The sequence below is a fragment of the Panthera leo genome, chromosome D3 (assembly GCF_018350215.1).
Source record: "Panthera leo isolate Ple1 chromosome D3, P.leo_Ple1_pat1.1, whole genome shotgun sequence".
In the NCBI taxonomy this organism is placed as follows: domain Eukaryota; kingdom Metazoa; phylum Chordata; class Mammalia; order Carnivora; family Felidae; genus Panthera; species Panthera leo.
In genome coordinates this window covers 5,553,647-5,580,069 of record NC_056690.1, presented here as the reverse complement: position 1 = coordinate 5,580,069, position 26,423 = coordinate 5,553,647, and the positions used below count along the sequence as shown (strand labels likewise).

At 64.5% G+C, this 26,423-nt stretch overlaps 1 protein-coding gene across 26 annotated transcripts in view; it reads right to left on the bottom strand.

The window, feature by feature from the left end:
- The window catches only part of NCOR2 (nuclear receptor corepressor 2), a 218,807-nt gene that overhangs the window by 62,311 nt on the left and 130,073 nt on the right, over positions 1-26,423 (bottom strand). For 24 of the 26 annotated variants that reach the window (XM_042910781.1, XM_042910758.1, XM_042910764.1 and 21 more), the window contains 5 exons: positions 25,724-25,778; positions 23,304-23,402; positions 7,792-7,937; positions 6,254-6,426; positions 4,076-4,138 (listed from right to left, as the gene is read on the bottom strand). In XM_042910781.1, coding sequence (XP_042766715.1) covers positions 4,076-4,138; positions 6,254-6,426; positions 7,792-7,937; positions 23,304-23,402; positions 25,724-25,778 — 536 coding nt within the window. The remainder of the gene's footprint in view (positions 1-4,075; positions 4,139-6,253; positions 6,427-7,791; positions 7,938-23,303; positions 23,403-25,723; positions 25,779-26,423) is intronic. The other 2 variants (XM_042910763.1, XM_042910765.1) reach the window with 2 other exon arrangements.

Below are 26,423 nucleotides of genomic sequence, written 5' to 3'. Positions count from 1 at the left end.
CAGTGTCCCAATCTGAATAAAAGAGCCCGTAACAGCACCTGCTTCATAAAACTGGTCGGGATGACGTGACTTTAATACACGCAAAGCCTTTAGCGGCTCTTTGCACCCAGGAATGCTGACAAGTACTTAACGGTGCCGCTCAATCGCGTCGTGCTCTGGGTGCCAGCCCCAGGGCCCCTACTTCGGGGCACCCTCTCTGGCCCGGTGGAACCTCCTCCAAGCGCCATTCTGCAGCTGCTTGGCAGGTCACGTGCCTCCGGCCCACTTCTGGGATGTGCACATAGGGAGCCAGGGCCCTGAGAGGAGCGGACGCTTGTTCAGGCTCACACACCCCTAGGGGGCAGAGCCGGCACTTGGACTCGCAAGAAAGGCTCCCAAGTCTCTGCATCAGACTGCAGGCCTACCACCTCTGAGCGCCTGCTGTATACTAAGACCCGCACGTGTATGGTGTGATGCCCCTGGGGGATGGCGTCCTAGCCACGTGGCCACGGCACAAGAGAAACGAGGCCGAGACAGAGATGGGCCAGGCCGAGGGCACACGGCTGAGGGGCCGGTTGACAGGGAACTCGGCCTGCCTACGACATCACCGCCCTAAGCTCTTCTGTTTTTCGCCTGCTTGTTTCTTGCCCCAGCAGAACCACACTGGGGGCTGCACTGGCCTGAACAGTGTTCCCTCCAAATTTCATATCCACCTGCTGCCTATAAAGGTGACCTTACTGGTAAAAGACTCTCTACAGATACGATCAAATTAAGATGAGGTCATCCTGGATTGGGGGGGGGTGGGGAGGTCCTTGTAAGAAGAGGGGAATGTGGACAGACACACAGGGAACACGGCCGCGTGAAGACAGAGGCAGAGCCGGAAGAGCTGTGCTCACAAGCCAAGGAGCGCCAGGGATCAGGCGGCCCCTGGAGGCTGGCGCAGGCGGGGCACGACTCCTCCCTAGAGCCCCGAAAGGGAGCACGGCCCTCAACTTTGACCTCTGACCTCCAGAGCTGTGGGAGGATGCGCTTCTGTTGTGTTTAAGTCCCCACGTTTCTACGTTGTCATGGCAGAGCTCCAGGAAACTCACACGGTGGGCGACACTCGAGTTCTCACCATACCGATGAGGGAGCTGAGGCACAGAGAGGTTGATGGACTTGCCTGAGGTCACAGAGCCAGAAGGTCTGGTTTCTCTCTAGGCACAGGGGGCCCTCTGCAGCTCAAGCGTTAAGGCCAGGCCGCTGGCAGTTTGCTGGGATGCTCTAGGCAGGCTCGGTGCCCTCAAGGCCCCGGGGGCAGCTGGCTTCTTACTTCCCGGGGCTCCCAGGGGAGGGTCCGGGCTGGCTGATCTCCGGGTACCCCTGCCCTGCGCTGGGTGAGGCACAGGGTCGATGGAAAGGACGGGCAGGAGGACGAGTGTGTGCCATCTGCCTGCGGCGCAGCTGTTTCTTGGGTCCCTTCCTGGGTTTCTGAGGTCCAGACAGGGGCGGGGAGGGGGCCCCACAGCGTTCCTAGCCTCCTGCCCCCCCCCCCCCGCCCCCACCCATCGCGGAGAAAGAGCCTCTGGAGCTGCCGGCACCTGCCTCCCTACCCCGCCCCTTCCCACCGCCGCCGGGAACACACAGCCATTAGCAGCCACCCTGAGCAGTAATTGTCCAGATTGCGGTAATTCACGGCAGACGAGCACGCCGGCGCTCATCGCATTATTACAAATGTCACTGAGCAGGGCCTCGGCGTGCGCGGTCCCCGGGGGGTTCTCGCGCCGCCGTCTCCATGGGCAGGACCCAGGATGAGCTCACTGCCGCCGCGAGGACCCAACCTTGAGACGGTGGGGCACACTCCCGTCTCGGCTGGTGAGTCATCCCCGCCGACCTCCCTGTCCCCAGATCTGCCCTTCCCAGAGGGAGAGAGGACAGCCGCCCACTTGGCCGACTCCGGTTCCCAGGCAACAGGGAGGCGGCCGGGGCCGGGGCTGCCGTGACAACAGAAGACGCTGCGGGGGGTGAGGGGCCGTGGGAGCACGGGCTGGCGGTCCAGGCGCGTGCACGTGGAGCCCCTCACTCCCGGCGGGGCCGGCGGGGGGGGGGGGGGGGGGGGGAGCTGCCTGGGCACAATCACTGCCAAAGGCAGAGACTCACGAACAATTGCCAAACGTTCCCAGCAGCTCTGTTCACAGTAGCCAAAAGGTAGGAACAACCACGTGAGCAGCGGCCGACGGATGAACGAACACGTCAACAGGATGCGGTCCGTCCGCACGGCGGGATAGAGCTCCGCCGTAAAAAGGAGCGAGGCCCCCACGCGACGGAGCGGACGGACCTCGGGAACACGACGCAGAAGCACGTCCTGCAGGACGCCACTCGTGCGAGAGCCCAGACCAGGCAAATCCACCGCGACGGAAAGGTCGGCGGACGCCAGAGGCTGCGTGTGACAACCCGTGGGCACGGGGTTTCCCGTCTGGGGTGATAAAACGCTCCGAACGAGACGGAGGGGACGGCTGCACAAGGCTGCGAATGTCCCTTGTGCCACTGAATCACACGCTCTCGAACGGTCAAAACAGCGAATTTTACATTCTGCGTATTTTGCCAGAATTAAACGAGGAGGAGAATAAAAAATAAATCGCGCGGTCTCCGTGAAAGTGAAGTCTCTTGCGCTCAGTGGCGCCGTCCGCGCTGGGACCACAAAGCACACAGAGAACAGACAAGAGCAACAGTGCGGCCCCCCGTGGGGCGAACGGCACCCCTGTGCCCTGAAGCCAGAGACGCCGCCCGGCCCCCGTGCGCCCTGCTCTGACCTGCTGAGCTGCTCTCACCTCCCAGGGCAGCGCCTCTCCCGAGGGCCGGGACTCTGGAAGGTGGGGGGGGCCCAGACAGGAGCCAGCGGGGAGGGGCCTGCTCCGGGCAGGATTCTGAAACTTCAGGGTGGCGCACTCAGGCCCCCTTCCCGGGGTGGAGGGTGGGGGGCAGGGCAGACAGCCCCGTCGCGGCCTCCGTCCCGGCTCGGCCTGGAGGCCACACCGTCCTCAGACTCGCCTGCCCCCGTGTGCCCAGGGCCCTCGCTAGAAAGGCCATCCGTTGCTCCGTGAGTCACGTCCCGGAGCTCCGGGCGCCAGAAGCTGCACGTCAGCGGCAAGGCCTTGGTAGGGCCAGGAGGACGAGGGCCGGAGGCCTGGGCCTGCTCCCAGCCCCTCCACACATCAGCTCCGGGACCCTGGCCACCCTGGCCTCGCTCCTTACTCGGTCCTCCGTGAGCCGGGATGGACAGGAGAGCCACCCCCTGATCTCGGGGCTGAGATCAAAGCAAGTGAGAACAGGCAGGCACATGGGGCTCAGGCACCACCGGGCCTCAGCCTTCCTGTCGGCACTGGGCTCGGGCAGGGGAGGAGCGGGCCAGGGACAAGGGGGCTCCACAGGATGCAGCCCGACACTGCAGGGGCCACCCTCGGGACCCTCGATGCCTGCAACCTCTAGTCCCCCACGGTTAATCCGGAAGCCTCTCCCGTGTCACGGGTGGGGAAACTGAGGCACGGAGCTGGGTCACTGAGCCAGGAAGCGGTGAACACACAGCTGGCTTCTAAGGCAGGACGTAAGGTCAGCACCACAGCACGTGGCCACCAGCCCCCTGTAGCCCCGCCTCCCGGGGGAGAACGCCACCAGTGGGGGGCGGGGGGGCTACAGCCTGACCCCGTGACCCCACCGTGGTGGCTGCTGGAAGCTCTGTGCCTCCCCTCCGCGAGGCCCACGTGTGCTGCCGCCACTCTGTCTACGGGGCCACAGTGCGCTGAGCCCAGAGGCAACAGAAGCCGCCTACGGACCTCGTACACGGCACGAGCCGCACGGTTTCCGAGCCACGCCTCGACACCGCCAAGGGACCCGCCGCGGAGCCCGGCGACGCAGCCACACGGACCCCTCCTCTGGAGGGCAAAACCGAGACTCCCGGGAAACGGCACGAGTCGGAGGACGCCCCAAAGCGGAGGCTGCCCCTCCGGATGGCACCGGAGGCCCCCGTTCAAGGCCCGGTGGGTCGCCCGCTCCCCAGCACGTGAGCTTCAGGACCTGGATGCAAACCGAGAGCGGCCAGAGCCGCGGAGGCGCTCACCTTTCTTGGCGGTCTCCATCTCCTCCTCCGTCCAGCGAGAACTCTCGTTCATCTCCATCGAAGCTAGAAAGGAAGGCGGGGCGCGTTGGCAGAGGCCCAGGGGGCGATCCCGCCGGGGCTGGGGCGCCGTAAGGAGCCCGTTTTGCAGGCGGAACTCACACTGAGATGGCCCAGGGCCTCTACTGTGAAAAGCTGCATCTGCACGCACGAGGTCGGGGAGGGGGCGCCTCCCCCGAGAGCACGGCGACCGCACGAGGGGCACAGGGACCAAGAACGCCAGCTTCGGGTGGGCGGGGACCTCCTCTGAGCTCGGACTCGTCGGGGGCCGGATGGGTCTTTGCCGTGACACCCCCCTGGTTGACAGCCACCAGGTGTCCCTAGTCCCCACTCCAACCATGACAACCAAAGCTGGTTTTGGACACGGCCAATTGCCTCCTGGGGTTTAAAAGGCCCCTGGCCAAGCATGCTGCTCTGCGGGGTGAGTGACACGGTCCCCCCGGCTCCCCCCGTGCAAGGATGAGGCTTTACAAGGGACTGCGGCCCTGGACATCGGGCAGAGTCGGCCAGGCCTCTGCAGTGGCGCTGTTTTCGGGTCTGTCCTCCAAGTTCCCCGAGACAGACGCCTGGGTCTTTCCCTGCAAATTGCTTAAGATCTCCTGAAGGGGGCAGACATGAGGGACCAGCTTCATGGACCCAGCGCCTGGAACAGCACCAGGCCAGCCTGGAACTACCAGGCTCGGTAGAGGCCAGCCGACCAGTGGAGGGGAGTTCCAGCAGGAGGGGAATGAGAAGGAGCAGCTCAAGGCAGGAGAGGGGAGACGGCCCCCACCCCCCTCCCTGGGCGGCTTCCCCCCTCCCTGCTACAACAGCCTGCAATCCCTTCCTTCCCCAGGGACCCTCAGAGGGAGGCTGTGAAGTCTGAGCTCAAGGTGTAACTGCCGCTGGAGGGCCCAGGGAGGTGTTTTCCACCCAGCAATCTAGCCCCACCCAGCATCGGCCTGGGGGCCCAGAGGAGCTTCCCAGAAGTTAGGCCGCAGAACCTGCTGCCCCCGGCCTCCGGGCACCAAGGCGTAGTCACAAAGGCCGGGAGTGTGACAGGAGTCACGTGAAATTTGTGGCCAACGGGGCTGGTCTGAATTCCAGCTGACTCCATGAATATGGAGGTGACATCCTTTCTCTAAGCCTCAAACAGCCCATCTATGAAATGGGTATGAATTACCTCCCACAGGAAGAAGGGACAGACCCTGGGTGTCGGGTAGGGGGCAACTGTGAGAAATGAAATGTCACCTCCATCAACTCAACTCCCACCCTAGGAAGAGGCACCCTGGTGCCTGGGGCCTGAACCTGAGCGCTCAGGGCCCAGGGTGGGGGCTCCCCAGAGGCGGGAGGGGCGGGCCCCCCAACAGCCAAACACCACTGTGGAGATAAAGGACACACGTTGGCTGCCCCCCTGTGGCCGAATGGGAGAACTGCTACTCAATTTGTCTCTCCCGCCCCCAACCCCAACTTGGGATGGGGGGTTGAGGCTCAGACCCGCCGAGCAGGAGAAACTGAGGCCCACGGGAGGGAAGTTGGAACCCGGGTGCCTACCAGGGCTGGGGGCGGGGACAGTCTACGCTCAGGCCCTTCTAAAAAGGGGTTGCAAAAGCATTAGAGACTGTTAAAAAACTGAGAACAAACTGAGGGTTGATGGGGGGTGGGAGGGAGGGCAGGGTGGGAGGGAGGACAGGGTGGGTGATGGGTATTGAGGAGGGCACCTTTTGGGATGAGCACTGGGTGTTGTATGGAAACCAATTTGACAGTAAATTTCATATATTAAAAAAAAAAAAATAAAAAAATAAAAAGGGGTTGCAGCTACGACAACTGCTCCCTGGCTCCCTGGTGGGGGCCAAGCGCGGCCAGATTTTCCAACTAGAAAACAGAACCCAAAGTGGCGATCTAGACTTTTACGTGAACCCTCCAGGCCCGGGGTCATCGGGGCTGATGGGCGCTGAGCCCTTCCCAGCCCCACCAGCCGTCGTAGGCTCTTCCCACACCCGGCCCCCACACGGCAAGCGCGTGTGCAGACGAGGGCCCTGGAGCACAGAGAGGGTCAGGAGCTGGCCCCGGGTCACACAGCGAGTTCGGAAGCCAAGGCCGGGCCTCGGAACCCACCGCCCTCCCTGGCCGGCAACTCACCCAGCTCGGCGCTCTGCTGTGGGGTGACGGCCTCCTCACTGTTGGCCTCGTTGGCCATGGAGCGGGTGATGCGGCCTTTGCGTCTCCCCTGGCTGTTGGCAGTTTTCCGGCCTTTAGAGGCCACTGCCTCCTTCTCATCGTTGTCCTCCCCAGAGGTGTCGTCCGTCTTCTCCCTGAAGGCCAGAGAGGGAGACAGGGGCAGCCTCGCCTGAGCCGGGAAACCAGACGACGGCTGCAGGCGACCTGCTTCCGTCAGCACGGTGGGCGCGGGCCGCCAGGGACCCGTGCGGCTCAGACGCCGGGAAGCTCGGGCTGAGGGCCGGCGAGCAGCGGGCCGCAACCCTCCGCGCTCGCCGGACGAGGGGCGTGGGCCGCCGGCTCCCTGCGGCGCCCCTGTATCCACGCAGGCGGGAGGTGCGAGCTGGCGGCTGTCACGACCCGACTCCCCAGACGAGGGGCGTGGGCCGGCAGGTAACCGGGTGGCTCCGCGGGCACGAGTCGCTGTCCGCCTGCCAGACCAGCTCACGTGCCACACAGACGCGCTGCCGTCTGCCTGCAGGCCCGCTGGCTCAGCCGCGTGGGGGGCGGCCAGGTCCCACCCACGAGGCCACTCGACCCCCCCGCCCCCCCCCGAAGCAGAGACGCCCTCGGCGGGGCTCGAGGCCCACAGCAGCTCTGCTCGCTTGCGGTACCGGGACGGGTCGCTGGGCCTCGCAGAATACCCAAGAGGGAAGGGTCCTGCCGGGCTTCTGCAGGCCGGGCCAGGCGCGGGGGCGTGTGCGGGTGACCTCGGGACCCGGGGCCGGGGCTTTCTCCGAAGCCGACGCGGGACGCTCAGATTTACGCCCCACCTCCCATCCGTCTTCCTGAAGGCCCCCCCTGCACGTCTGGGACACAGAGGGTAACGAAGCCAGATGTTCTCCGAAGCCACATGCCTGAGCCCGTGCCAGGTACCTGGCACAAAGCCGTGCCCGCCCCCCTTTCTGGAGCCAATCTCCGGCTGGCTGTGCTCGGCACCCGCCCCTGGCAGGCACGGGAGGCTGTGCCTTGATCTGCAAGAACTCACGCTGACAGCGATAATTCTAAAGGTGAGGGCAGGGCCCGCCTGCATACCTAGTCCTTCCGCCAGCTCCTCTGATCGTCCCCCTTCCCCCGCCTGGCGTCTCAGGAGACTTGGCGGAGGAGGGGGAGAAGATGAGGAGGCCAAGAGCTCCCAAGTCATTGCCTGGATTTATTAGCTCAGGAGTAGAGCTCAAATGAGCTATCAGTCTCGGAGGTCTCCAGAGGGTTGGAGGAGGCAAGGGCGGGCGGGGGGGGCGGGGGGAAGAGCAGGCTTCCGGAAGGGGGGCTGTCAGGTTCAGACGGAGCGGAAAATGCCTCCCTTCCCGGCAGGCAATCCGCAGCTGCCGAATGGCTCGCCTCAGGTGCTTCGACAGAGAGGCCCCCCCCCCCCACCCCGGCTCGAGCTGAGTCCAGGCCACCTCCCCGCCACCCGGGGGAGGGGGCCGGGCCACGGCGGGGCGACGGGGCGGCCTTACTTGGTCAGCTCCTCCTTGTCGTTCTCCACGTCGGGCTTCTCCTCCTCCTTCTCAGCCTCCTTGTCCTTCTCCTTCTCATCCTTCTCCTCCTGGTTGCTCCGGGGCATTTGCTGCTGCTGCTGCTGCTGCTGCTGCTGCTGCTGCTGCTGCGGGGGCCCCGGGGGAGGCCGGGGGAGGGAGGAAAACGGCGAGGCAGGTGAGCCTTTGCGCCTGGGCTGAGTGCGCCCGCAGAGCGGGAACGGGACGCAGTCAGCCGCAGACGCCACAGCCGGGGGCACCGCAGCCCACGGGGTCCAGGGAGGCAGGAGCCCCAGGGCCAGGCGTAGCCGTCGGAAGCCTGGACGCCTCCAGGACTCCTCCCGACTCCTCCACTCGCGGGCTGTGTGACCCTGGATGAGGACCTTAACCTCTCTGTGCTCTGACTCCTCCCTTGCAAAGCAGGGCTGTTCCGCAGGCCCACCCCGGCCGGGGGCCGGGAGGCCGAAACAAGAGATCCCCGACACGAGTGGGGTCTGGCACGGCTGTTCAAGGGGGGCCGAAGCCACCACCGGCACGGGGAGGGCTGCCGGTCAGGCTTATTAGGCCAGAGCGGGGCGAGCACCGGAGAACCTGGGGACGCATCCCTGACGAAGCTCGGGCCACCTCGCAGCCCATCGCCACACCCGTAAAATGGGCAGGCGGGGAGGGGAGCCGGGGGCCCAGGCCCACGTGCAGGTGCAGGCTGCCGTGTCGAGGGTCCACTGCCTGCTGCAGCCTTGCTCTGCTCGCGTCCAGGGTGAGGCTCTTTCACCTTCTCCCAGGCCTGTTTCCTCTGCTGCCCCTCGCACCGGGCCGCGGGGCCTGCCCTCAGCAGGACGGGGGAGGAAGTGAGGGCGGCCGGCTCCTTCCCGGGAGGCTGCCCGACTTCCTCCTGCCCTGCTGGGTTTCTTTCAAAGCACCTGCTGTTTTGGGGCGCCCGGTGGCTCAGTCGGTTAAGCGTCCGACTTCAGCTCAGGTCATGATCTCATGGTTTGTGGGTTCGAGCCCCACCTCAGACTATGAGCGGCCAGCTCAGAGTCCGGAGGCTGCTTCGGATTCTGTGTCTCCCTTGCTCTCACTCAGTCTCTCTCTCTCTCTCTCTCTCTCTCTCTCTGTCTCTCAAAACTAAGTAAACGTTACAAAAACTATTTAAAAATTAAAAAAAATAAATAAAGCACACGCTGAGGCCACCCCAAAGTTCTCCCTGCGGGCAACTGCCAGACCAGACCACCTTTCCATCCCAGTGAGCCAAGGGAGACAAAAACAAACCCGTAGAAAAGCCTTTCGGTGTGGGGCAGGGGTACGGTCACCCAAGGAGAGAGAAACCCCAGCAGGTGGAGAAGGCGGGGGCAGGCGGGGTTTCCCTCCGTCCCTCCCTCCCTGCATCTTTCCTCCGCGTCAGGAACACACGGCCCTCCAAAGCACGAGGCTGCCTCGGCCTGCGACCCCCTCTCCCCGGACGGACCCTCTCGCGCGGCTGTCGTTTACGAGGCGGCAGACCACAGCTGGGGGCGTTCTGTGCCACAGGGGCCCAGAGCGCGGAACCCCGGGCTCTCCAAAGCCATGCCAGGGGTCACCCCAGGAACGAGCTGCTCCAAGAACCCCCTCTGCTCTGCAAGAGGAGGCGAGGGGGGCTCAGAGCAGCCTCTCCGCCCCGACCGCATTGCTGCCAGTTCCCGGCGGCTGGCCTCGGTCCCTTCACCAGCCTGTCCCTCACCACCACCAAGACCCCTGAGACACCAAAGCACGCACTTACCACAGCCTGTGAGCCGTGGTCACCTCTCACACCCGAAAGGCAAAGCCTCTTTCGGAGCCCTCCCAGCAGGTGGCGGCAGGAACAGAGAGGTTTGCCGCTTTGTTGCGAGACGGGTGCCCTCTGCGCACTCGCCTGAGGGCAGAGGGGGCAAGCGGGGACCAGGGAGCAGTCTCCGGGGCCAGAGATGGCGTGGCTGATTGGGGCGGGGTGTTCCCTCGGCTTGGCCAACTTCTGCACACCTGGGAAGCCGATGCCGGGGGCTGGGCAGGACAGGGGCTTTCCAACCGCAAGTAGCTTGGCATTCCCAACGCCGCCTTCGGCCGCTTCTCTACCCAGAGTCCTGCCCGGGCAGCAGCCTCACCCCAAACCTTTTCTTCCGTCCCTCCCAGTGGCCACAAGGGCTCAACTCCGGGCCACCCACCAGGAAGCACCTGTCGTCATCCCCTGGGTCTGGGCTGGTGGGGCCTCAAAGCCCCGTGAGATCTCATCCCTGGGCTGCAAAGCAGGCCACCGTCCAGCCCAGCATGGCCAGGAGGTGCGGCTCCCCACCCATAGAGGCTCAGCCCTGCACCCGTGCGTCCTGACTAACAAGGGCTGAGGCCCGGCCAGGGGGGGGGGGGGGGGGGGGGGGGCGGTTCTGCACCTGCGCCCGCACTGAGCTAAGCGCCTTCCTGCCCGCACCCCACCCCCTGCCTCAGAGCCCTGGAGAAGCCCCACTGGGAAGATGCCAGCATTTCCCAAGGGCTTACTGCCCAACACGGAGCTGTGCACCCCCCGCTCACCAGCTCCCGGCCCTCCTGAGTCCCGGTGGCGGCCAAGATGAAAACGGACACGAGGGGTGACCCAGGGCTCTGTCCCTGGCCCCACACCAAGCACCTCGTAGGCACCAACCTGCCTGATGCCCTGAACCAACCTCCGACAGAAAGAGCGGCGACCACCATTCCCCTCCCGCGCAGCAGGAAACTAGGTGCAGAGGCAAAGCCTCACGGGCTCCGAGGGAGGAAAGCGGATGGTCCACAGGCAGCAGGCACAGTCCCGCCGTCCCCAAAGCCCCGCTCAGAGTCTCCTCCTACTCCGCCCTCCGACCAGAATCGGGGGCCTCGGTTGGGGGTGGGACGGTCTTTGGGCATCCCTGCCCCTTGCCGCCTCGCCCAGCCCGTCCCCCATCAAGACTCCTCGAGCCCCCACCTGAGCCTGGGCCGGCCCCAAACCGCCCCCACCCCTGAATGACCATCCGCATCGCAGCAGGAAGCCCGAGAACGGCCCAAAGTGCCGTGTGCCGGGCACTGCGCTACGGACCTCGACCATCTCCTTTACCAGCCCCTTGCCTCTCCCGCTTTACACAAGAGGAAACTGAGGCACGGGGTGGCCGAGCGACAAACCTGGTCAACAGCAGTGCCAGGATTCCAACCGAGGCCCGACTTAACCCTGGCCGTGCCCAGACCCCCTCCAGCCACCCCCACCCACCCTGCCGTGCCGCCCACCCCTCTGCAGGCTCCCGCGCCCGTGCCCCCTTGCGGGGAGGCTCGAAGTCCCAACAGACACTGCAGCCCGGCCATTACTCCCACCACTTCCCACCTAGGTCTGCAGTCCCAAAGCCAGCCACACCCCGACGGTTTATCAAGCCCCGAGGACAGGGGTGAGGGACGAGGGCGCGTGTGGCTACACCCACTAGTTCAGCACCTCCGAGGCCGCTCTGGAGTCACGGCATGCAGCCCCCCGTGGGCTCCCGGCGTCTCGTGACCCGACTGCCGTCTCCCTTGGGAGCGGAGCCCTGGTCCCGGCCTCAAGCGCGTTTCCCAGTGGGAGAGACCCATCAGCACAGTAACGACCATCTGCCTGACCTCCTGCTGCACCGAGGTCAACGGCTGATTTAGGGGTGCTCCATTCACTCCAGATCTATGCGGCAAGACGGGGGCCCCAACTCACAGCACCGCCCCCCTCACCACAGCCAGCCCCGTCTCTCAAAATCTGGAAGCCTCTGATGGTCTAGGGCAGCAACCATGAGGACCGCTAACACAGTGAGGATTAACAGCTTCCAGGGCCCTGCTTCCCAAGGATCTCACTGCCTGATGGCCGCACACACACGCCCCCTAGGGCGCTCTGGGGAGTCCCGAACCCCAAGACACGCCTGCACCAATGGTATCAGAATCTTGGGGTGAGACCCAGGCCTCGGCGTATTTAAATTCCCGGGTCATCCCAATGGGCGTCCAGGCTTGAGAACTGGTGTTTTAGACAAGGAGGCAGCAAACTTTTTCCGTACAGCCACAGGTCCACTGGCTCCTGTCACAACTGCTCATACCGACACGGTTTGGGACTTGAGAGCAGCCAAGATGTAGACAAGTGGGCACGGCTATGTACCAATAAAACTTTATTTACAAAATAGGCAGTGGGCCAGATCTGGCCTGAGGGGGCCATAATTTGCCCAGCCCTGCTCCCAGACCAGTGCCGCTCAATCTAGACCCGCACACGAATCAGCTGGGCATGGTGAGAAAATGCAGATTCCGTGGGTCTGGGGTGGGCCTGGGCCTGTGCATTTCGAGGCATCTTCCTGGGGAGGCTGATGCTGCTGGTTCCTGGGTCACGCCGAGGAGCGAGGCTTTTGGGGATCCTTGTTTCACAAAACGCACCCAGGACCTTTGCCACTGGCAGCCGGTGACGCCTGTGGACCTGGAAGCCAGACTTCACCATCTCGAGAGACTCTGGAGCTCCGGACGGGGGCCTACCGTTGCGTCTGAGATGCGTCAGTGGTCAGGCTCACAACAGGCTTCGTGCCCAGCGCTGGGTCGGGAGCGCCCCCCCCCACCCCACCCCCCCACCCCCCCCGCAAACCACAGCACAGCTTTGCAGAAACCCTGACCGGATCTACGGTTAGCCGGGGTCATCGGTTCAAGTGCCCGAGGGACCCCTGCTTCCGGAGGGCGGAGTGCGGGACAGGCAAGCCGAGCCCGTGCTGTGCCAAGGCCCCAGGCCAGGGCTGCACGGAAACCAGCACGAAACGCCGACAATTCCTGACCGCACACGGCGAATGTGGGACCAAGCCTTCTTCTCCCAGTCTCGAACCGGGTATAGTTAACCGAACCCCCCGGGGACGCTGGCATCACCTCTGTTTTAGAACAGAGAACACGAGGACGCAGGAAGTCAAGGAGCTCCCCAAGGTCACGCGGCATCTCCCAGCGGGACCCCAGGGGCGGGTGGGCTCAGGCTCCCCCCTTTCAAGCCAGACTGTGCCCCCACAGCCCACGCCCCACCAGGGGGACTCCACGCCACCAGAACCGCGGGCCCCAACCTTCCGGAGCTGGCGCCTCAGGTGACAGACAAGGAACGCCCGCCAGGGCAGCCGGCGGCTCAGTGCTGAGAAAACCCGCAAAGGCTCAGCAGGCCGCAGACGTGGTGGCGAGGAAGGAGGCCTGTGAGCTGGGTCCCCGAAGGCTTTCGGTTGACAAGGACGAGAGGGGACACCGCAGGGAGGGGGCCTGCGTGGGCAAAGGCACGGCGACGTGAAAACGCCCACCGTGCTCACCAAGCGACACAGGGCGCCTGGCGGCAGGGCCCGGCCGGCTTCGACAGCCACGCGCAGGCAGGCGGGCGGCGCCCTGCTGGCAGTGGGGGAGGGGCGGGCAGGGAAGGCCGTGCTCCGCCTGGTGCTGAAGGGCCGCGCGGTGGCCGATCGAGGGGGGCACGGCAGTCGGTTCCCGCCGATCTTGCCTAGTGGAAACAAGTGCCGACAATCCAGGCAGGCGCGGACGCATTCGACCCTCGGAGGACAGGTCCCCAAAAATGTGCCGGGACAGCCTCCCGAGACCCCACGCCCAGCGACACCAGAGGCAGCACGGTCTCATGCACTCACTCTACGGACGTGTCACCGGGCGCCTCCGGAGAGCGAACCCAGAGAGGGGCTCTGTCCTCGTGACACCTGCCACGTCTGGGCAGCAGGGAAGGGGGTCCCGGAGGCCGAGGCTGGGGGAGAACTGCGGTCGGGGTCGGGCGTCGGGAGGCAAGACACAATGGAGGTTTCTGGTCCCGGCAGCAACACCCCCCCCAACCTCCCCGCCGACACTCGGCCCCCTACCCTCCTCATCCAGCCCGTCCATCCGTCCCTCCTGGGAAATGCAGGTGGGGTTAGTCCGTGCGGGAGCTGGCTCGGACCAGCTCGCGAGAACAGACCTCAACTTGCAGGGTTTTTGCAGGCGAGCTGCTATCAGACACAGCCGTTATGAAAAACTGAAATACGTGACCTTACGGTTAAAGAAATCATAATAAAAACAAAGGTAACAAGTACTCTGAGTGCCTCGCTTCCCAATCATTCAGCTACGTTTGTCTGTCATCTGTGCTCTTGAGGACATTTCCGTCAACTGCACCCACACAGCGGCAGTGGAGCGGGATACGGCGCCGTGTGTGTCCCTCCCGCTCCCACCTCCCGTGACGTCACGCTGGTGGCTGAGATCGGGGCACGGCGGGAGGGCCTTAACCACAGCCACCGGCACGTGCTGCCGATCGGGGCCTCGCCCCCCCAGAAGGCGGGTTGCCAAACGCACACCAGCATCCCCTGCAGACACACGTGCCAGCAAAGCCTGAGTTTCACACACGCGCCCGTGTGTGCCGTCTGTTCTTGTCTGCCTGCACGGGAGGCTTTGGCGGCCAAAGCTCCGTTTTAGGCCGTCGGTCAGAGCCCGTCCCGCCACCGGGAATCAAATCAGCGGTCTGACACAGCAGAGGGCCTCGTGATCTAGCCCCTGCCCACCCCTGCCCGCCCCACCCACTTCCCTCGCGGTTGCCCCCCCCTGCCTCCTGGAAGACGCCACGTTTATTCCCACCTCGGGGCCTTTGCACTCGCTGTGCCTGCTGCCCGGGAGTCTCCCTCCGACTCTGCCTGGCCGGTTCCTTCTCATCACTCGGGTCTGAGCCCAAACGACACTTCTTCAGCCAGGCCCTCGAGGTGTGCTCCCTAAAAGCTGCCCTCCCCCGCGTCACTGGCCTCCTGACTCCGGCTCACGTTTCCCGCCACCTCACACGATCACGCTAATTCGCTGTGCACCGTCCGCCTCCCACGTGGGCGTGTCGGCTCCGGGGACCTGGCCTGTCTCGTTCGCCGTGGAATCAGCTAGAACGGCGACTGTGTGAAGACACGACGACAAGGTCTCCAACACGGCCACCGTCCACCCAGGACGCTCCTCGAGCGGGCAGGCCCACCACGGCCCCCCTGCCGTGGCCCACGCAGGCACCGACCCGCACAAATGCTGCTCTTCCGGTAACTGTGTTCTGGCTCTTGGCAGCCCAGCTTGAGACGCCCGGATGGGGGGCGCGTCGGTCCCCAGCCTCTCGCCCCCTGGAGCCCAAATGATCCGCGCTCACATCTTCTGGACGGGCTCCTGCCCTCCGTGTCCTTCCGTGCCTTTGATGTGGTCTGCCTCGGACGGGGCTGGCGGGGAGCCAGGTCTCGGCCCGTGAGAAGGCCGTGCCTGTGCTCTCCCGAAACGAGCCAGCTTGCTGGCTCCCTGGGGTACGGGCTCTCCTGAGAACGGCGGCTCCTGGAATGCGTCCGGGGACTGTGGGCCCGGAGGGGCCTCCCCACTGGCCTCCCCCATCTCGGGCAGGAATCAGGGACATCTGCTCCCTGGAGCCCTAGATCCGGACACGGTATGGCCCCCAGCAGGGCGGAAGCATACCTCCCGCGGGCCTGGGCCGTCCAGGAAAGCCAGACAGACCCCCAGGCCGGAGGCCCATCTGGGCTCCGGGCAGCAGTCTGGCACACTCACGCTTACCCCGTGGCCCGGGAGAAACGCAGCCCAACCTGGAGGCGATGTGGCCATATCTGGCCTGCCACATGTCCCTGCCAGACCTCACTGGAGCGGGGACGGCGGTCGATTTCATCAGCCCAAGGTGGGGGGGTGGGGGGAGAGACACAATCAGGCCCTGGGAACCAGCACGGGCTGCAAAGCAGCTGCCCCTCCCCATGTGGACCACACTTGGCTGGGCCTGCCCGGGAACAGCCTTCCGGGTCACACTGTCCTCTGTGAGAGCTGCCCAGGCAAAGGAGCCTCAGGAGTGTCCCAGCAACCCGAACAAGGTCACGTGCTCCCTGGCAAGGAGCTGGGAGAGGAGGCTCGGGGGGGGAGAAAAGACGGGAGGAAGGTGAGCGATGGGAGACAGACGGGTATGGGTGTGGGGGCAGAGGGGGAGGGAGACAAACACAGACGGAATCGGACACACAGAGACTCACACGTAGGGAAAAGAATGAGGGAAACAGGACACAGAGGCAGAAAAGGCGGTAAGAGACGGAGATCAACCCAGAAAACACAGGAGCCTGGGCTGAGCACCCGGTCAGAGGTGGAGCTGGACTGAGCCACAGAGAGGAGCCACGAGGGCAAGGATGTGCAGGCCGGGGAGCAGGAGAGGAGGTGGGGCCCCCAGCACATCCCCCCTCGGACGCCCCGGGGACAGGCCAGGAGGCTGGGCCTCAGCGGCCCAGGGGAGCACTCACCCTCGGGGACACGCCCCTCCGTAGCACGGGCCCCCCCATCACCCGGAGGGCCACAGGGGCCCCCGGGTCAGGGCTGCGGCAGGCCGGGCCTCACACTCCCGGCTCCCCGACGCTGGAGCCGACTACCGACCACAGCATTCCTGGACTCTGGTTCTGCAATTAGCCGGCAGAACGGGGCCCCTCTGTCCATGAATCACGAACCATAAACCACCACGCCGTCACCCGCCTTGGCCGGTGACTCAGCTCGCAGAGAGGATGCTGTTTCTTCGGCCCAGCCTACAGCCCGCCCGCCACTCACGGCGAGGTCCCAGGGGCCCGGGGCCAGCACCCGGGGGCTCAGCTCTCACCGGCCAAAGCTCAGGCGCGAGGGGACCGGTGGGGGTGGGCGTGAGGGGCCGCTGGCCCCGCCTCTCCCTCTGTCAGAATATGGAGAAGCTTCTGGAAGGTGGACGGCACCCTCTGTTAAACGCGAACGTGATCCTGATATGCTCCACGTGGCCAGCACACATCCCTTGCCTCCAGGGCCGAGCACCGGGGCCCCCGTGCGCCTCGCCTCTCTCAGGACGACACGCCGACGGGAGACGCTTTCCATCAAGGAGTTCTACCTTCTACTTTTGTAACCATCCAAGCTTTCAAAACGCAACCATCAAAACGATGAACAAACGGCTTGGCTCAGGGCGTGTGATGAGGGTGTGACAGGGCGGGGAGTCACCTGGGTGGATGCAGTGACATCTCGCTCTACGCGCTGCGGTTACGCATTTGAGAAGGTCATGGCCGCCGTGAGATGTCGTTTGCAAATAGGAAAAGACGCGGGATTTGTCTGTCGCATGGACTGGCCAGGTCCCCTTCCCCAGAAGGGGCCTGCTGCCCCCGCTCAGCTATCCATGGACCGGGGACCAAGACCTGGCCCTGTCAGCCCACCTCAGGACACCTGGGAAAGGCCATTTCAGCTCAACTCACCCACGGCGTCATCCCACCGCCTCTCCCCCAGACCCTCTCCTCATGGTCAGTCTAGGCTGCCGGTGAGCCCGTGCCACGCCTCAGTTTCCCCTTCTGCCACGCTGCTCCCTCCCCACCCCCTCCGGGGGGCCCTCCCCAGTCAACGTCCCCCCCACCCAGGCTGAGGCTCCGAGTGGCCCCAGACCGGCAGCCAGCGTTGCCGGGTCCGTGGCAGAGACGCAGGCTCCCCAGCCCCGCGGAGGAGACCCTCAGCTGGACGCCAGCTCTGTCTCGGGTTCGTGACTCAGCCCGGGACCCCCGCAGGGGCCCGCCGAGGGGACAGCCTGGCACGGAGCGAACGTGACTACTGCAGTCAGTCTGGAGCGGAGGGCGGTGTCCACTGCGTTCTGGGGAGAATAACTTCCTGCCGTCAGCGCCACGGACTCGAGCTCTCGTCCCCAGACGCCGGGATTTGCGCCGGGAACCCATTTCAGTCCCACCGACACAGGAACGGCGAGGAGGGGGGCTCCGGCAAAGACATCAGGGGCATCCCCCCGTCTCTGGGCCCGGGCTGTGCGCCAGCCAACTCGGGAAAGGCACCGGCCACCCAGCCTGGAGAAGGACCGCCAAGCCCGCTCGCCGACACCCTGAAGCACCGCCTCGCGCCCACCTCACGGCCTTTCATCGGCACCGTCCGCGAGCTGTCAAGACAGCCGTGCCCGGCGGACGCCTTCCCTCCAGCTTCCTGAAAGATCACAGTCTGCTATTGCTCTGAAAGCAAAGCTTTTAGCCCTGGCATGCAGTAGGCACTCAATGGATGCCCTTGGATGAACATAATATTGTGCATCTGACACCGGGTGGGGAGGGCCCACCATGGGGCATCTGTTGGGCTGGAAAGGTGAGAGGCCCCTCGTGGCCATCCTTAGCCACCGCGTGGCCCCCAGCCACGGAAGCCACAGATAGGCACCACGGCCTGTGCGGTCACTGGCCACCCGGAAGAGGGAGGGGACGCGCGGGGGGCTGGGGGTGCTAAGGCAGACTGCAAGAGCGTAAGGGAGGGAGAGACAGACCAGAGAGAAAACAGCCCTCTAGGTCTCCCAGAGACACTCGCGGTCCAGGGAGCAGAGGAGAGTCAAGAGAGACGGGAAGAGCTTCCAGGAGCAGCTGCCCCACGAGTGGAGAGGGAGACCCAGGTGGGCTCGGCGGGGGAGGGGGGGGGGAGAGGGGCGGTCCACCTGCTGCCCGGACCCAGCACAGCCTACACACACAGCCCCCACGGGCGATGCGGTCAGCGAGGCGCGGCTTCCACGGACCCAGCCACACACCACAACGTGGCAAATGGGACCGCCGGGCCCCCCTCGGGCTCCCGTGGCCGACGGTGCCAGGTCTGACCTCCTCACCTGTAAACTGGGGATCATCGAGTACCCCCCCACCCCGTAAGTCCCGGAGTTAAAACGCGTCCCGCCCTCCGCACAGACCCCAGCCCGGCCTCTCCGTCATCAGCCCCGTGCGGTCAGCCACGGCGCTGGCCCATCACGCCACAAGTCCGGTCGGTGCCTGCGGATTCTGACAGGGCTCCCGTGTCTCACCAACCCCCCCAGCCTCTCCCTGACGAGGCTGAGACCACCTAAGTCTTCGTCCGAAACTGAAGGGACCCGGCAAGGTGGGGCAGGCCTGACTCGCTCCCCTCAAGAAATAAGTACACCCCCGATGGCTCGGCCCCCATCCGCCTGAGGAAGAAGCCGGGACAGGGGAGGCACCACCTCCTGGCCGCCGTGGCCCCGTCCCAGAGGCGTCTACGTTTCATCTGCTGGAAGGACCTGATGTCTGTCCTCCTGTGGCTGCCCAGGGAGGCGAGGGGGGCCGTCTCCGGGGCGGACAGGAGGGTTGGGAGACAGAAGTGTGGGCAAAGGGAAGGGGCTGCAGGGTGGGACCCGTGGCCCAGGGGCGGGCTGCATGCCGCTCAGACACAAGGATGGGGCGGCAGGGGGTCATCTGGGCGCCTTCTGCTCCCCAGCCCGCGGTTGGTCACCCTGCACGATCAGCCTCCGGCAGCCCCTCTTCCCTCCCGTCCGTTCCCTTCGTCCCATCATCAGCCCACGGGAGGCCACCAGCGCCTGCACCCGTCCCACGCAGACGTGCCCTCGCCTACTCCAGGCCGGGCTGCGGGGACCCCGCCTCCCCACTGGCAGATTTATCGGCAGGATCACGGGTCTTATAAAACCGAGGAGAAACAGGGGGGCCCGGGCCCCACCAGTAACTGCATCTCAGATTAACGAGAGGGGCCGAGGGAACTGCGTCTGCCGTTTATGTCACTGTCACGGGGCAAAGAAAAGACTTACGGCCCCAAAGCCAACGCTCGGGTTTGACCCATTTATTCCATATTTATGAACAGGGCCAGTGTGCCTGGCACAGAAGTCCTTCCAGGATCGGCATATAAATCTCCGTCCCCGGGAGGGCCCGGGCCACACTGGCACTCTAGCAGCCCCAGTGATCAGAGGGAGGGGAGAGCCACCGAGACGCGTCCCATCTCCCAGGAGACAGGGGCCTCCTGTCCTGCTTCCTTCCGCCCATTTGCAAGAGGCAGAGCGCGGAGGCATCCTGCCTCCATCCTGGGAGCCCCAGCCCGAGGCGTCAGCTTGAGCAGAAGCCAAACCTCATCACAGAAGTGGCGGAGACGCTACGGCCGTTCCCAGACAACACAGACAAAAAGAGGAAACAGACGTTTCTCCTCTGCTGGAAAACACTCCCAGGCTCCCCAGGGCCCCGGGCTCGCCTGGTCTGGCCTGTCCCAAGTCACACAGTCCCTTACCACCCGGCCTTACCATTCTCGAGTCCAGAGGTCTGACGCTCGAGGCTGAGGGCAGATTGAGAGCAAATACGATTCAGAGGGTGCTTATCGCGATGGGCACCGAGTGACGTATGAAACAGCTGAATCGCTGCTTCGCACACCTGAAACTAACCTAACGCTGCACGCTACCTATTCCGGCGCTACAATTAAAAACTCAATTTCGAAAAAGGAGCAAATGTGAGTTGCCTGGCCTACACGGTGTTTTGTTGCTGTGTTTCAGTTTACTTATTTGAGAGAGAGAACACGCACAGCATGAACAGGGAAGGGGCAGGGAGAGAGAGAGAGACAGAGAGAGAGGGAGGGAATCCCAAGCAGGCCCCTCGCTGTCAGCACAGAGCCCGACCTGAGGCTCAGTCCCACGAACCCTGGGGTCGTGACCTGAGCCGAAATCAAGAGTCAGGCGCTCAACTGACTGAGCCACCCAGGCGCCCCTTGGTGTTGCTTCTCATGCACCCTGAGAGTTAAAAATCAGGCAACTTCACATAAGTCCCGATTTTCGGCTTATCGTCAAAAATCGGCTCTCGGCAATACGAGGCCGTCTGGCCAAAGGTCAGCTGGAACAGACACGCGTGAGCTCCGCAAGTCGGCCACAGGCCTCGGCTCTCTCTGTCGCCTCTTACGGACGCTCAGGTCAGGTGTGAGCCACCGTTCGCCATCACGTTCATGCTCCTGTTTTCCATAGAGAAGAGAAACGTCTCTACTCACTCAGCAAACATGAGATACGGGGTCCCGTGACCTTTCCCCAGTCCTTCATTCATTTAAGACCCTGGAAGGTGCTGCTGGGGCGCCTGGGTGGCTCAGTCAGTTTAGCATCCAGCTTTGGCCCGGGTCATGATCTCACGGTTCGTGAGTTCGAGCCTCGCGTCAGGCTCCAAGCTGACAGTGCAGAACCTGCTTGGGCTTCTCTCTCTCTTCCTGTCTCTGCTCCTCCCCCACCCTCTCTCTCTCAAAATAAATAAACCGTAAAATAAAATAAAATAGACCCTGGAAGGTGCTAAGACACCTGTTTCAAAGACTCTGAGGGCGCTGTGCTCACTCATACCCCTGTGCCTTTGCACCTGCTGCTCTCTCTGCCCAGGACACCCTCACCTCTGTCCCTGTTCAGCCGAGGGGCCGCTCCTTACCCTCACTTTTGAGGGCCTCTGCTGTATGGGAGCTCACAGGCACAGGGCCAGCACGTGGCGTCAGAACCACGTACGTGTGCTGGTCCCCACAACGGCAAGGAGGTCCCGGTGCCCAGCACGAACACCACAAAGTCAAAGGCGTGGCGGCCAGGACCAGAGATGCGGGACACGGGCACCCCCAGCCCTCTAGGGCTTGTCCGGGGATACCCCCTCCCTAAATCACCCTCCCTCGGAGTCAGAACCCTCTCTCCTCTAGGGCCCCCCGCCGCACCACCAGGAAGGGTTTCACGAGCCCACCCACGGTGCCCCCACCAAGGCAGCGGCACGAGCGAGGGCACTGTGTATCAGGTGCTCAGCAAACACCCCAAAGCAGGACTTACTTGTTTTAATCTTTTTAATGTTTATTTATGAGAACGAGAGAAGGAGAGAGAGAGAGAGAGAGAGAGAGAGAGAGAGAGACAGACAACATAAGCAGGTAAGGGGCGGAGAGAGAGGGAGACACAGAATCCGAAGCAGGCTCCAGGCTCCGAGCCGTCAGCACAGAGCCCGACGCGGGGCTCGAAGTCACAGACCGTGAGATCATGACCTGAGCCGAAGTTGGACGCTTAACCGCCTGAGCCGCCCAGGTGCCCCGAAGTAGAACTTATTTTTAAATAAATAAACCTTAATTATTTTTACGTAAACCTACAGGCCTCTATTTTGCCCCAGTCTTCGCCGCTGTGCCCCTCCGGCCTCAGCACATTCGTGCCCCCTGCCTGGAATTTATGCGAGTTTGAGCCTCTCGGTCTAGAAAATTCCCGACGGCACTTCAGTTTCTCTTTGCAGTGAAACGGCTCCAGGCCAGCAAGCCTTGGTTTCCCGCATCTGTTAGATGGGCAAGCCGGCCGGGCAGCTGTGGCCACACAACACTGAAGGCAAAGCCCGTCCTCGGACCGAACGTCGCCACGCTTCAACGACCCAGCCGGTGAGAACCAAAGCTCGGGCCCGAGTGTGGCGGGGGGAGGGGGGAGGGGGCACTTAGTCTAACGACAAACTCGCTCCCCGGATCCCGTGTGGCTTGGCCAACAGGAAAGTGGGTCCGTGCCGCCGAAGCATACTTCCCAGAAGGCAAGAGAGGAGGAAAGGGACGTGGGCCGGGAACCCGTCTGGGGGACCCCTGACCGCAAAGTGGGGGTGTCGCAGAGGGCACCGGGCCCCCACTGCCGATGGCTGAGCGCGATGACTCAGGACCCTGTCCTGGGCGGCCCGGGGAAGGGAAGACGCCGCGTCAGGGAGCACCCGCTGGAGAGAGAGCTTCCGGACCCTCTCGTCCCAGCCCCCACTACTCCCGGGCGCCCCAGGCCAGAGGCCCCAGGAGGGCGACGGCTCCGCCTGCTCCCGGCTGCACCCGACGGCCACACCCCCGAGGGCCTCCGCACGCACGTCCGGCCTGGAGCCCTCCTAGGGCAGCGCCAGCCGACCTCCTCCCGGAGCCACGTGCTCCCAGCACCTGCCCTCGGCTGACTGTCGACGGCCCAGCCGTGAAACAAATCCGTGCCGTCCCTCCGTTTCCCACACGATCACCTCGGAGCCCCCTTTCATACTGACCCCCACTGCCTGACCCCCTACGGACCCCCACCGTCTTCACCATTATTTGCTGAACACGCCTTCAAACCAACTCCTCGTCTCCCTAACCCAGAGGTATTTTCCGTACCGGACCAGGCGGTACGGATCGTAGGCCTTGCGGTTTCTGTCGGGACTGCTCCCCTCTGCTGCTGCTAACAGGCGAGCTGCCACGGTAACAGGGAAACGGGCGGACGTGGCTGCGTGTCGATAAAACTTTACTCACAGAGAGAGGTGGTGGGCCGGACTTAGCCTGCAAGCCATAGCTTGCCAAACCGTGCTTTAAGGTAAATGATCCTTCGGTCTCCTCCCGAGCAGTCACGTCTCACAGACTGGCTGCCTTTTGCTTTCAGGGACGCAGAACGGTAAATCGTAATCGGTTTTTAAACGTGCTGTGTGTGAACCGGCCCGAGTCACCCGGAGAACCCCGTCCTTGCTCTAGGGACATGGCCCTTTTCAGCACGGGGATCACGATTCACCAAGCCAGGAGTTCGAGAATTTTCCAGGCTAGGAAAGGGAAGCGGTCTTTCTCCTGGCACTCCTCTGTGCCGCTGGGGCGGGCCGAACACCCCCAGACAGGGTCTCCCGGCCGCCCCCGAGGGGGCCCGAGCCCGCCGCGCAGCAGCCCGCGCGCCGACGGTCACACGCCACCCCCCCCCCCCCCCCCCCCCCCCCCCGCCAACGGCCACAGGGCACGCCGGGAACCAGCCCCCAGAGCCGAGCCCTCCCGCCTCTCACCTGGCTCTTGCCGCGGCGTCGGTAGCTCCTCCTCACCAGGCTCTTGTAGTTCTCGTTCTTCTTGGTCAGGTAGTAATAAAGAACACACTCGGCCACGGTCTGCGGGACACAGAGGGAACAGGCGGCCAGGAGCCAGAGGCCCGGGTTCAAATCCTGCCTCTTCCGCATCCGGCCGCTCACCTCACCTTCTCGGCGGCGTGAAGGGGATGCTGAGCGCGTGTCTGAGAGAGCGGCCGCGAGGACAGAGCCCTCAGGACGGCGCCCGGCACACGGTACACACTGCGGGCGTGTCACCCGGCCCGCCGACCCCCGCCGTCGAGGACGGCGACAACGAGGGGTCGCCTGCCTCCCCAGGCCCTCCGACTCCCAGCTGCATAAACTCAAAGTGTGCCCGAGTCGGGCCTGGGTCTCCCTTCTCTCAGCCCAGCTCCTTCTTCCCCAACCCCCGGGGCCCCGAGTGCCCAGTGCTGAGCCCCGTGACCCAGCCGGACTGTAACGTCCCCAAGCGACCCTTCGCCTCTTGGGACGTTTATGAGTGTCTCTGCCTTGGTCTTTTCCACACCACCCTGGGTCTGAACCCTGGAGCCACCTGCTGATTAAGCGACTGGCCCGCCCCGAACCCCACCACCTCTTGCCCAAATGGGACCCGTAAGACGACATCCTCAGCGCAAACAGAATCAGCACGGCCGTGCCTGCCACCTGTGACCACAGGCCACTCCAGGTGACAGCTGGCTGACGCCGGCAGCCGTGACGGACAGGACGTCAGATGTCGCCGTGGTGCTCAGAGCGGGAGCCAAGACTGGGAGCCTCTGGAGGCCGTTCCGTGAGGTGAGGGCCGCTGGGTGCGGAGGCAGGCTGGGCCTCAAGCCCCGGGGCCTCTGCCCCCTCCCAGAATACACGTGGGCAGAGGCTACTGCCCTGGTAAACCTGGCCCGCCAACGGGGGCCCGCGCGAGCGTGGAGAAAACCAATGAATCATCGGACGCCAGTATTTGCAAGTCGGGCGACGGGGGTGCCCGACGTGCCCTTGAACGGTTCGGGGGCACGCCTTCCGCGCCGGACGACAGGGAGCCAGCCCTAAGCAGCAGCTGCCCCCGCAGACGGGCACAGGGTGGCCGGCCCACCGAGCCCCCGGCCGGCCATCGGCCTCGCTCAGAACACGCCTCTCCCCAAATCCACGGAGCACAGTTGGCAATCCCTGCTTCAGACCCTTCTGGAAGCTCTACTGAAGTCCCGTCCTGAGCTGCCTCTCAGTCAAAATACACCCTAAGGTCTACTCTCCGGTGTAGAGACTCTGATTCCCCGGTTCCCAAGCAATTCTGTTCAATGACTGGCTTCTGAAACCCTCACCTCCATCCCTGAGGAGCCCTGACCTAGAGCCCCCCGGACTGTCCACACCCCCAGCACAGAGCCGTCACGAACTCAGAGGAAGGCTATTTACAGGGCTTGCTTCCCCACGCGCGTTTTTCAGGCACAGAGAGATTTCATCTCCCCGCGTTGCCTCGTCTGCCTCCTCCTATGGCTATCAGCTCATTAAGGGCAGACACTGGGAACAACTGTTCAACTTTAAAATAGCTGCGTGGCTCCTGCCCAGACGGCCCTCCCTCGACTGAAAAGCATGAGGCCTCCAGCAGCTGGGCATGTCGTAGGGCTGGGCGTGGGCAGGTGCCCCCGCCTCTGAAGAACCTGATTCAAGGGAGTGCGGCGTAAAACCCCCCCGGGGACAGCAGCCCCAGAAGTCAGCCTTGCTGGACGCCCTTCCCGCTCCGCCCGACGGCACAGGGTCTCATCCGGACCCCGCCCAGCTTCTCCGGGCTCTGCCCAGCCCAACGAAGGGTGCAGAGTGGCAGCCGGGAGTGAAAAGGGGCCCTGCCTTGGGCTGGCTTTGGGGGCGAGCTCGGGTTTGAGCAGCAGCTCTACGGGAATGTTCGTCCCGGCAGGATGAGGACTTACTGGCCACACGCCTGGCTGGCATCCGGGGTGTCGGAAAGCACAGAGTGGCCCTCGGAGGGCCCAACCCCCTGGAAGAACGCCACCCTCGCCTATAAAGCCGTAACTGGGGCGCCAGGCACAGCATGGCTCCCAGAACCTGTGCCCAATCCGCAGGGACGCTCGCTGCCACGTCCGAGGCGCTGGCCGGGGAGGCCGGTGTGCACAGCTCCCCCGGGTTTCTGGGCCTGGTGCTCCGCCTCCTGGGCCAGCAGGGGCGGGGCCTGCGGCTGCTTCTCAGAGGAGGGAGCAGGAGGAGTGAGGGGGGAAGGAGGGGAGGAGGGACAGACAGAGCAAGGGGCAAGCTCTGCGGGCAGGGAGGGAGGGCCCTGGGTGCCAGGGCAAGGGGCCGCCCACCGGAGCGGACCCCGGAGAGGCGCGGAGCGGGCAGGGCGGCCGGGCCGGCGTCTGGGCGTGGGGGCAGCGACTCACCTTCCTCTCCAGGAACGATGCGATCAGGCCGAAGTTCTTGGGGTGCTGCATGAACCTGCGGAAGGAGAAGGGCGGGCGTGAGGCCCGGCCGCGGGGGGCTTCCCGGCTGGGTGGGCGCCGAGCACACGGGCGCCTGCCATCTCCGAGGGCCCGGCTGGGCGGGCGACGCCCCACTCGAAGCAATTAAGCCCAGGGGGGTGTGGGAAGGGCGGGCGGGCGAGGGTGAGAGAGGGCGTTCCTTGGAGTGAGTCACTGGTTTTAGCGCCTTTGAAAATATATTTGTTTGTCCTGCTGGAGGCGGCTTCCAGGAAAAACGAGGACACTGCACGCAGCTCTTTGGTGGGGTTCCCCCCCTTGTAAAAAATGCCTTTGTTTCTATCTCCGGCCGGGTCTGGGAAGCTGGGCCTCGCCCGGCCCACGCGGGCCCCCGCAGCCAGGCCACAGGTCAGGCCGAGAACCGCCAGCCTCCCCGGGAGAGCGGGGAGCTGGGGCTCTGCGTGCCCGCGGGGAGGCGGCAAGAAAGGGCTCACGCCGGAGGGGGTGCGGGGTGCTGGCACCCCACCAACGGGCTTCCCGCGAAGCCGGCAGAATTACTGGGAAAGACTCGGCAAGGCTGAAATGTCAGGGCCACGGGAGCAGGCGGGCAGCGGGGGCGGAGATGTGGGTCACGGCCGCGGGGGCCCCAGGGATGCTGGGTGGG